The 10,261-nt window shown below is 49.5% G+C and overlaps 1 protein-coding gene across 1 annotated transcript in view; it reads left to right on the forward strand.

Moving 5' to 3' along the window:
* The window catches only part of TBC1D2 (TBC1 domain family, member 2), a 20,462-nt gene extending 10,476 nt beyond the window's left edge, over positions 1 to 9,986 (forward strand). Inside the window, exons 9-14 of the mRNA XM_009328940.1 lie at positions 1,308 to 1,495; positions 2,696 to 3,166; positions 4,818 to 4,938; positions 8,025 to 8,210; positions 8,873 to 8,994; positions 9,689 to 9,986. Coding sequence (XP_009327215.1) covers positions 1,308 to 1,495; positions 2,696 to 3,166; positions 4,818 to 4,938; positions 8,025 to 8,210; positions 8,873 to 8,994; positions 9,689 to 9,890 — 1,290 coding nt within the window. The 3' untranslated portion in view covers positions 9,891 to 9,986. The remainder of the gene's footprint in view (positions 1 to 1,307; positions 1,496 to 2,695; positions 3,167 to 4,817; positions 4,939 to 8,024; positions 8,211 to 8,872; positions 8,995 to 9,688) is intronic.
* Positions 9,987 to 10,261: the final 275 nt, after the last annotated feature.

Consider the following 10,261-nt stretch of genomic DNA (forward strand, 5'->3'; position numbering starts at 1 on the left):
ACTGACTGAGCCCTGGCTCCATCTAGTCTTGACTTCTCTACCAGGCTTGGCACTGCCAGGTGGCAGCACTCTCAGGTCCTGCAGCTAGATCAGAGTTTTTATGTTTTCTTAAGCTCTGTTTTTATTTCTAGCCTTGTAAATGTGCATAACCTGGTTACTCTCAGACTTGTCTAACTTCTGGTCCTTAACTGCTTCCCCAGGCTGGTGGTGTGTGCTGGCATATGTTCTGTGGGTTTTCCCTGGATTTTACTTCCCTGGATTTTAAGTTATGTCTCCACAGTCTTGGATTCTGGAACAGGGCAAAAAGCTGCTTCTGAAATGTTGTTGCCATTCTTACATCTGTTTGCTTTCTAGTCCTTTGAAACCCTGCCTACCTCCTACTTACTGCCCTCCTCCGATCTTGAAACTGCCGTAACCTTCAGAAAGGAAGTAATCAAACCAACATGCTCAATGTGAGGCAAAAAACTGATTAAAATGGTAGTATGACAGTATCCCATGCTCCTTTCTGTCCCTTCTATATGCAGCCTAATTCTCTCTGTGGTTTGTGTTTTGGTTTTGTTTTCAACTGCTGCTTCCCACTGAGCAGGAGTCTTCATTGAGCTTCCTGTGAGACATTGGGTGAGTCTTGTCACCTTTGTGGCCTCAGTTCCCCACTTGTGGAGTGGGGATAACAGTCCTCATTCCTTTTTTCTGATTTGTGTGCCCAGGAGTATGATGGTGGCAGGGACCGTCCTGCTGTTTGAACTCGGTTGAGCTTCCTGTGCTTGAGAAATGTTGTGTACCAGTGCCATGGGAATGGGGTTGCTGAGGGGCATGTGGTCACCTTGTCTGTGGTGCTGCCATGTATCCTGAAAATGGTATGGTCATAGCTCAGTCCCAGGAGCAGTGTTTTTTGTCAGGATACAGCTCAATGTGGGGTAGAGAACTTGTCTGAGGAGCAGGGAAAAAGCCTGCAGAGAACTCAGCTGCAGTGGTGGCTCTTTGGTTGTGTCCCGAGCTGAGCTGGCTGGGATATGGCCATCCACTGATGCAGTGCAGTAGCTAATGTAGGTGATGCTGTAGTAGGTCTCCCAATGGATAAGCAACTTCTGTTGCATGCTAGCTACTGCAGCTTGTGCTTGTTCATAGACCACGGTGATTCATTAATGGCTGCAATTCCACTGACTGTAGAAAACTGCTGGATGTTTTTCTGGGGCTTTGCTGTTCAGGAGTCTTCACTTTATGTGCAAACCAGGCCAGTAGAGAGCAGTGGCAACGCAGGAAGAACCATCAATGAGCCAGCTCATTCCCTCTTGTTTCCCCATCAGTGTGCCTGCCTGCAAGCACGAAACTGCCAGATGGAGAGCAAATACCTGACAGTCTTGCGGAAGCTGCAGGAGGCTGTGCCTGGCCTGCCCAGCTCCCATGCTGAGTTGGTGAGGAACCTCATCCAGGAAGCACTCCAGTGGGATGTGAAGGAAGAAGCAGAAGAAGGTTTTAACCTGAACGCTGTGAGGTAAGAGGCAAGAGCATGGGGATATTCACACTCTTGTAGGAGTCTGGCCGTGGAGGGCAATGTGCAGGCAAGAAAGATCCAGGGACATTTCTATAGCAGGGACTTGGAGCCATGACCTAGGAGTGGAGGTTGAGGAAGCTGGTTTAGTTTGGTGATGTGGAGACCATGACTATCTGATAGCAGCATATCACTGTAGGAAGGGGAAGGTCAAGATGGTACAGCTAATCTTTTCTTGGCAGTGGCAGATGGTATGGCAAGTGACAACAGCCATGGTGTGCATGGGAGGTAAACACTGGACATGAGGACAAACTCCTTCTGTAGGAGAGGAGGCCACCTGAGAGGTGGGGGATCTCCATCCTTTGGGGTTTTCTAGTCTCAGCCATACAAAGCCACTGTTGTCCTGTTCTAGTGCAGGGGACAATCCTGCAGTGGAGGGGGGCTGGACTGGAGACCTCTAAAGAGCCTTGCCACCAGCGCTGCTGGGGTCCTTGCATTTGTGTTTATGCTTTCCTGCCCAGTTAGTGCCCAGTTCTGCAGCAGTTTCCATTTCATCTGGTTTCCATTTCATCAGGATCTCCAGGTAGCTTTGGAGATGAGACCCCAAGGCCAAGCTTGGTCTCTCTGTCAAGAATGTAATGGTATCTTACAAGTATTTCAGCCTGTGGACTGATGATGCACAAACCCTCAACGAGCTGTACTATCAGTGCTCCTCGTGTTTTCCAATCAGTAGGAGATTTGCATTGTGTACAGGGGGGCATCAGAAGGGACTGTGGATCTCTGTTCTTTGGTCTGATACCCCAAAGCCTTTGCAGTCCCTTCCTACAGAACTGTCTCTGCACTAGGACGTGGTAGGGAGAAGGTACACAGGTTGAGCTAGATACTCCCTTAGGTACAGGGGAGCAGGCGAAGTGAGAGAGGTCTGATGAGGTTGGGCTGTAGCTCAGAGCAGAGTTACACTTGAGTTCATGTGCGTATGCCATTGCTGCAGGCCCTCATTTGTCTTCAAGGCTCTGAGACAGTGGGCATGGTAGCCTCTCGCATGCAGCTGCCAGAGAAGTGAAGGACGAGTACCTGTGCTCCAGCATGGGTTACAGGAACCTGGCAGCAGGCTGTAGCTGCCATGGCCCCAAGCAGTGAGTGGCCCTTGATGCAGGTGCCAGCACTGTCCTTTGAACTACCCTCTGCCTTGTGTCCCTCCAGTGAGTATGATGAGTATGGGTTTATGACTGTACCTGACTATGAAGTTGAGGACTGGAAACTTCTGGCCAAAATCCAAGCCCTGGAGATAAAGTCCAACAACCTGCGGAGCCAGGAAGTAGTGGAGAAGCCCCTCCGTGACAGGTGGAACAGCGTTGGAGAGCTGAGCCCCTCTGCAGAGCTGAAGAGCCTGATCCGAAGTGGCATTCCAGTGGAGCATCGGCAACGGGTCTGGAGGTGGATTGTCAGCCGGCACTGCAGCCATCTGCCTGACCACTACCAGCGGCTGTTACGGCAGAGCCAGAGCACTGAGCACCCTGCTTGCCGGCAGATTGAGCTCGACCTACCCCGCACACTGACCAACAACAAACATTTTTCCTCTCCCACCTCCCAGCTCATCCCCAAGCTCCGAAGGGTGTTGCTGGCATTCTCCTGGCACAATCCTGCCATTGGATACTGCCAGGGACTGAACAGGTGAGGAGCCAGGTGGGCTGCTTCTTCATGGGATAGCACTGAGAAGGTGTAGACACATATTCTAGGCTGTGATTCAAGCAACCCCAGACTCCTGCCTCTCTAGAGGTCTGTCCTGGCTCTAGGTATTTTCCTGCAGAATTCTGCATTTGGTGTCTTTTTTTCACCCAGTGTTGTTGCTGGGATCAAGCAAGAAGCAGGATGCACTTGTTCAGCATCTCCATAGTTACAGAATAGGAAGGAGCAGCTATAGGAGGTAGAGTGAGGCAGTCCCAGAATAACAGCATGAGGCTGGGGCTGAATTTCTGAGTCGTAATGTGCTCAGCAGAAGAAAACCCTGGTGATTCCCCTTTTTGCTGAGGAGAGTTGGAGGAAATGTTGGGAAGTGTTAGAGATGAGGGAGTTGCAGCAAATGACATGAGGAGAGGCTGAGGAAACTGGGGTTGTTCTGTCTGGAGAAGAGAAGGTTCAGAGAATCTAAAAGCTTCTTTCACTTCCCGAAAGAGACTATAGGAAAGATAAAACCAGACTTCTAAGAAGTGTGCCGTGAAGTAAAAGAGGCATTGGGCACTAGCTGCAAGAAGGGAATTTCTGGTTAGACCTTTTCACGTGAAGGAAGTCTGTGTAAGCTATTCCTGTTGTTCTTTGGGTGGTCTTCAGAAAGACATTTTCCACTCTAGAGAGCCCTTGATATTAGATATCATCTTTGCAGTATGGCTGAAAGGGTGTAAGTCGGAGCTGAAGAGGGTAAGGGCTGTAGAAGAATGTATGGGAAGGTGAGCTATGTCACATAATATGGAGTATCTCTGAGTGAGCTCTTTCCTGTATTGAAATAGCCAAAATCAGCACACTGCTAACTTCAGCAGATCTATAGAACATCCCATTAGCTGGAGAGTCTGGCTTTGTCATACCAGTTCCGTATTTGATGCTTCCTGTTTGCTGACAGAGGCATATGGGAAAGAAAATCACAGCCCCACGGTTCCTTCAGAAACCTGCAGGACAGATCACTTACCTCTCTGACAAACTGTCCTGCCATGTTTGATGTTTTGGATGCTCATGGAGCTAGAGACATGCTGTCCTGGTTTCGTCTGGGATAGAGTTAATTTCCTTCCTAGTAGCTGGTACAGTGCTGTGTTTTGGATTTAGGATGAGAACAAAGTTGATAACACACCGATGTTTTAGTTGTTGCTAAGCAGTGCTTACACTAGTCAAGGACTTTCCAGCTTCCCATGCTCTACCGACTGAGAAGGCTGGAGGTGCACAAGAAGCTGGGAGGGGGCACAGCCAGGACAGCTGACCCAAACTGGCCAAAGGGACATTCCATACCATGTGACGTCATGCTCAGTACATAAACTGGGAAAAGCTGGCCGGGGGGGGCTGCTGCTCGGGGACTGGCTGGGCATCGGTCGGCGGGTGGTGAGCAATTGCATTGTGCATCACTTGCTTTGTGTGTTGTTTTATTATTTAATATTTTTTTTCTCCCCCATCCCACTGGGGGTGGGGGAAGCGAGCGAGCAGCTGTGTGGTGCTCAGTTGCCAGCTGAGGTTAAACCACAACACATGCCAAGAGGAATCTTGGATTCTCCAGTTCCTGTGCTGGCCTGTGTCTCCTCCTGCAGTGTTGCATTGCCTGACCATGTCTTGTCCATCACAGACTGGCAGCTGTTGCCCTCCTGGTCCTGGAAGATGAGGAAAGTGCTTTCTGGTGCCTAGTCCATATTGTGGAGAACCTAATGCCGGCAGACTACTACAGTGACACACTGATAACATCACAGGTAAGCTGGGCACCCTGACATCTGCTTGGACTCTGATACAGTGATTTACAGTAAAGGTTTAAAAGCAAGCCGTCAACTTGTGGTGTGTTTGATTTCTCACAGGACAGTGATACCACCTTGCAATCCCTTCCATTGCAGAGGTGGTGTAGACTTGAGAGTACAAAGTTGTTACACACACAGGAGCAGCAAAATCGATCTCCAGCACTAGGAAATTGGGCACCACTCCTGAGTAATCACTTGAAGGTCAGGTTAGTCAGAAGGAAGGTGCCCATTAATTGCACAGTTACTTATTTTAAGGAGGGCCTAGTAGAGGTGAAGTAGCAAGCTCCGACATGTGTAGAACTAAGTATGAAGAAGGCACCGTTCTGCAGCCCTTCAGATGTTTCTTTGGAAACTGCACCCTTCTTTGGAGTGCTGTGTGCAGATGGAAGAAAATACTGAGATTTTTATATTCACTGTACTTGCCTCAGTTCGTGATCAAATACAGTGTTAGTTCTGGTGTTGGGGTTCCCTGCAGATCAGAAAGCCCTCTGGCCATTTGATGTAAAATGTTGTTCTGTGAGTAACTTACCCTCCTGGTTCAAAGTCACTGGATTTCAAGGTTTTCAAGATGTGTTGTCTTGTATCAGATATACTACGTCCTCCCAGGCAGACACAGAGCCAAGATAAATCCCATATAGTTCAATGGAATTGTAATTGTGTGCCCATACCACCCACACCCAGCAGTGCCCAGTCTGGTGACTCTGGCCGTGACCTTCGTGTCTTTACTGTGTGTGGCCCTTTCAGAGAGAAGAGGGTTGTATCTGTGGGCCCACAATAGATGAGGCTACAAGCATCAGTAGCTGAGAGTGACTGTGCCACTGAATTGGTTGACTAGTGTTTACTGGGACAGTGGCGTGCTGGTGGAGGGGCCAACCCCACAGACTGGGGAAGCAGCCAAATTGCTGTGCAGATAGCAAAATGTCTGTCTGGAGCAGGTAGTGTTAGCTGTGAGATTTAATAGGCAGCACTCAATACTTGATAATAGTGATTGACAGGGAAAACATGGCAGACTGAAGACACAGAGGCTCCCCTACATTAGGTGAGAAAAGACTGTCAGCTGAGGGAGCCTTTTTAGAAAGACTTCCTGACCTCATGGGTGGTCTCTGAAAGTCTAGCCAAGACCCACGTAAAGAGGAAGGTCTGGGGTGAATCTTTGTGTGTTGGCTTGGTGAAGTGAAAGGTCTGAGTTGGCTGTAAAACTTAAGGTTTAGCTCTTGCAGATTTTAAAGACCAAGTATATCACCTTATCTGGTTTGTACCACTGTGCCAGAGCTAAGTGGGCTGACACAGCTGGGTCAGCAGTGTGATAGGGCATGGGGGAAGACCTAACCATCATCTCGCTCCTTAGCACTTCCCCTCATGAAACCATGGCTTCCCTGAGATGAAGCCTTTATAAACCTGGGTCAAGGATCTCACCAACTGCACTGCTGTGTCTCAGGTCATGCAACCAGAAGCAGAGCACAGACATAATCAGACCACAAAGAGAAGCTAAGTGAGAAGAGAGCCCAGAGAGTTGTGGGCCCAGAGAGTTGTGGTAAATGGAGTTCAATCCAGTTGGTGGCCGGTCACGAGCGGTGTTCCCCAGGGCTCAGTATTGGGGCCAGTTCTGTTCAATATCTTTATCAATGATCTGGATGAGGGGATTGAGTGCACCCTCAGTAAGTTTGCAGACGACACCAAGTTGGGCGGCAGTGTTGATCTGCTCGAGGGTAGGAAGGCTCTGCAGAGGGACCTGGACAGGCTGGATCGATGGGCCAAGGCCAACTGTATGAGCTTCAACAAGGCCAAGTGCCGGGTCCTGCACTTGGGCCACAACAACCCCATGCAGCGCTACAGGCTTGGGGAAGAGTGGCTGGAAAGCTGCCTGGCGGAAAAGGACCTGGGGGTGTTGGTCGACAGCCAGCTGAACATGAGCCGGCAGTGTGCCCAGGCGGCCAAGAAGGCCAATGGCATCCTGGCCTGTATCAGAAATAGTGTGGCCAGCAGGAGCAGGGAAGTGATAGTGCCCCTGTACTCGGCACTGGTGCGGCCGCACCTCGAATACTGTGTTCAGTTTTGGGCCCCTCACTACAAGAAGGATGTTGAGATGTTGGAACGTGTCCAGAGAAGGGCAACGAGGCTGGTGAGGGGTCTGGAGAACAAGCCTTATGAGGAGCGGCTGAGGGAGCTGGGGTTGTTTAGCCTGGAGAAAAGGAGGCTGAGGGGAGACCTCATTGCTCTCTACAACTACCTAAAAGGAGGTTGTAGCAAGGTGGGTGTCGGTCTCTTCTCCCAAGTAACTGGCGAAAGGACGAGAGGAAATGGCCTCAAGTTGCGCCAGGGGAGGTTTAGATTGGATGTAAGGAAAAATTTCTTTACTGAAAGAGTAGTTAAACATTGGAACAGGCTGCCCAGGGAAGTGGTTGAGTCACCATCCCTGGAAGTATTTAAAAGACGGGTAGATGAGGCGCTTAGGGACATGGTTTAGTGGGCATGGTGTTGTTGGGTTGACGGTTGGACTCGATGATCTTGGAGGTCTCTTCCAACCTTAATGATTCTATGATTCTATGATTCTATGATTCTAAGATCAGGTCCTGCTTGCGAAGTCAGAGGGATTCTGGGTGTTTATTCTGTTGGGCCATGTACAGTCATTCAGACCTGGGCAAGTTTTAATCCCTGTCATTCAAATGGATGCTCATGACATCACAAAATCCCAGTAAGACCGATGTGGGAAGATGTGGCAGCATTTTCCCTCTTGACTTTGAGGTTGGGAAGGAATGTGATCCTCTGAGTGAGAAGAATGTATGTGTCTCTGCTTGTATCTTGGTCCTGTTTCAGCTCCACACCTTGCACTGGGTACAGCATACAAGTATACTGCTCAGTAATTTTGAAGGGTTGGGAGACAAAGGATGCTCTATTCTTCCTAGGGTGTGGTTAGGCTAGAAGCCAGCACCAGTGGTTACCATGGCATGTGTGGGCTGCTGTCCTGTTGCACTGCTCCTCTTCTCCAACACCAGGACTGCTCTTGACTAGGACTTCATTGTTTTCTTTTTTGTCAACTTTAGGTAGATCAGAGAGTCTTCAAAGACTTCCTGTCAGAGAAGCTGCCTCGCCTCATGGCTCATTTTGAGCAGTATCGGATTGATGTCTCACTCATCACCTTCAATTGGTTTCTGGTGGCCTTTGTGGACAGCCTGGTCAGCGACATCCTCCTGCGAGTGTGGGATGCCTTCTTGTACGAGGGAACTAAGGTGCAACTCTCAGTCTAGGCCTTCCTCCCATCTGCACTAGCTCTGTGACATCATGGCAGGGTGATGGACGTACACATGTGTCAAAAGAGGTGTGGGGTTGAGCCTCTTGTCCCGTCCTGCCTGTTTGGTGGGATGCCTTGATGCCTCCCAGCCTCTGTGTTGTCTGTACTTGCTGCCAATAGGCAGACCTAGTCTCTGATAGTGTGCACAGTATCCCTGGCACTTTTTAGGAGGTAGTTCTGCTATGAAACAGCTCTCTGACAGGCCATGGTGTCTTCTGCTCTGTGACCCTGGACACAGCTGAGGGTATGACGAATACAGGGAGCAGAAGATGGGCAGAGAGTTAGTATCTGAAAATGTGAGTCTTGCATTGCCCCCTGTGCATAGAGAGAACTGGAGAACCCTTGTGAAATCCCTATGGGGACCTTTTGGAGGACCTGGTATGCTCTGGGGTTGTAAATTAGCTCACAGAGAGTCATTCTCTTGGGATTAGCTCTGTGTGTCTTTAGGCCTGCCCTAACGCAGCGTATTGAGAGCAGGAGAAGCCCAGTGTCCAGCCTATGCTGCAGTGCTGCGTGCCCCACCCCATGTTTTACGCCAGGAGGGCCTGGTCCCTCAACTGCCTAAGACTTTGTCAACTCAAATAGCTTTCAACCCTCCAGGTGATTTTCCGCTATGCTCTTGCGATTTTTAAATACAATGAGGAGGAAATCCTAAGAATTCATGACAGTGTGGAGATCTACCAGTACCTACGTTTTTTCACAAGAATGATCATGGATGGCAGGTAGGACTGTTGGTTGTAGACAACCTTCTATCCTGGGTTTGTACTTGCTTGCCTGTTAGGTCAGCCTAAAAAGATTTGTGACCCATTTGTTAAGAGAGATGCATGCGCATTGGCAGGTCTATGGGACAATGGATCAGTTTGTCTCTTTTTGACTTTCCCTTCATGGTGTTGCTTAAAGTCTTTTTGGCTCGGGCAAAGGCATGCTACAGCAGAGAAGGCCACAAAGACTGGGCCAGCCGCCTTTTTGCAGCAGCTGGAACTTGTGCTGCCACTTGCTGGGTTTCTCTCAGCTGTAGTTGGGGTATTTGGGAACACAGCACCACTCACAACCTTTAATGGCAACGTGTCTGAGAGGAAGGTTTCTGTGATCAGAAGAGCTCAATGTTGGGAATATTTCTCTCCCAGGGGCCATCAGAATTGGCATCTGATCCACCATCTCCTGACTGGTGGCTGAACACCAGAACCTTAAAAGGTGGTGTGGTGTAAGGCTGTTTAAAGTGCTGCTTGGGTTGGTGTTTCTGTGAGAAGGAATTGGCTGTGATTCCTTTAAGACTGCTGCTTGGTGACTTTTGAGCTCAGAGTGCTGAAATCTGAGGCCCTACTCTTTGCCTACCCCAGGATGCACTTGGTGTATCTGTTACCATCTGTTACCAGCTGGTAAATCAGTTCACCAGACCTGTCTTTTCCATCGTAGGAAGCTGATGAACATTGCCTTCAATGACTTAAACCCGTTCCCCATGAAACTGCTGAGGAACCGGCGGTCAATGCACAGGGAAGAGCTGGAGGCAGAACTGTGCGAGCTGGAACAGATCAAGGCAGCCTATGTAAAAGAGAAAGCGGAGCAGGGGCCTCAGGACCTGAAGGAGGTTGTTAGCGAAGAGGAAGAAGAGATTTAACAAAAACAGAGTTCCTCATCACTTCTCTCCTGCCTTGCAGAAGGTCTTCAGTAGCAACTGTCTGTAAGAGAGGGAGCAGAGGGGGAAAGGTGGTCACAGCAGGAGTTCATCTGCCCCAGAAAGCAGGGCTGTACCATTTGGGGTACAAGTTCATCTGCCCCAGGAAGCAGGACCATTTGGGGACCAAGCCAGACTTTGTAATGGATTGGAAGGTGTCAAAGGAGTTTTACCCTCTTCTGTACTTCTCCCCATTCAGCCCACCCTGTCCTATGCAGTTCAGGATTACAGCTGAAGGTCCACAGGAAATACCAGTTGTGGCACCATGGCAGAAGTTGACATGGTGCAAAAAACCTCAGCCAGGCAGGGCTTTT

The sequence above is a fragment of the Pygoscelis adeliae genome, unplaced genomic scaffold, assembly GCF_000699105.1.
Source record: "Pygoscelis adeliae isolate BGI_AS28 unplaced genomic scaffold, ASM69910v1 Scaffold127, whole genome shotgun sequence".
Lineage (NCBI taxonomy): Eukaryota > Metazoa > Chordata > Aves > Sphenisciformes > Spheniscidae > Pygoscelis > Pygoscelis adeliae.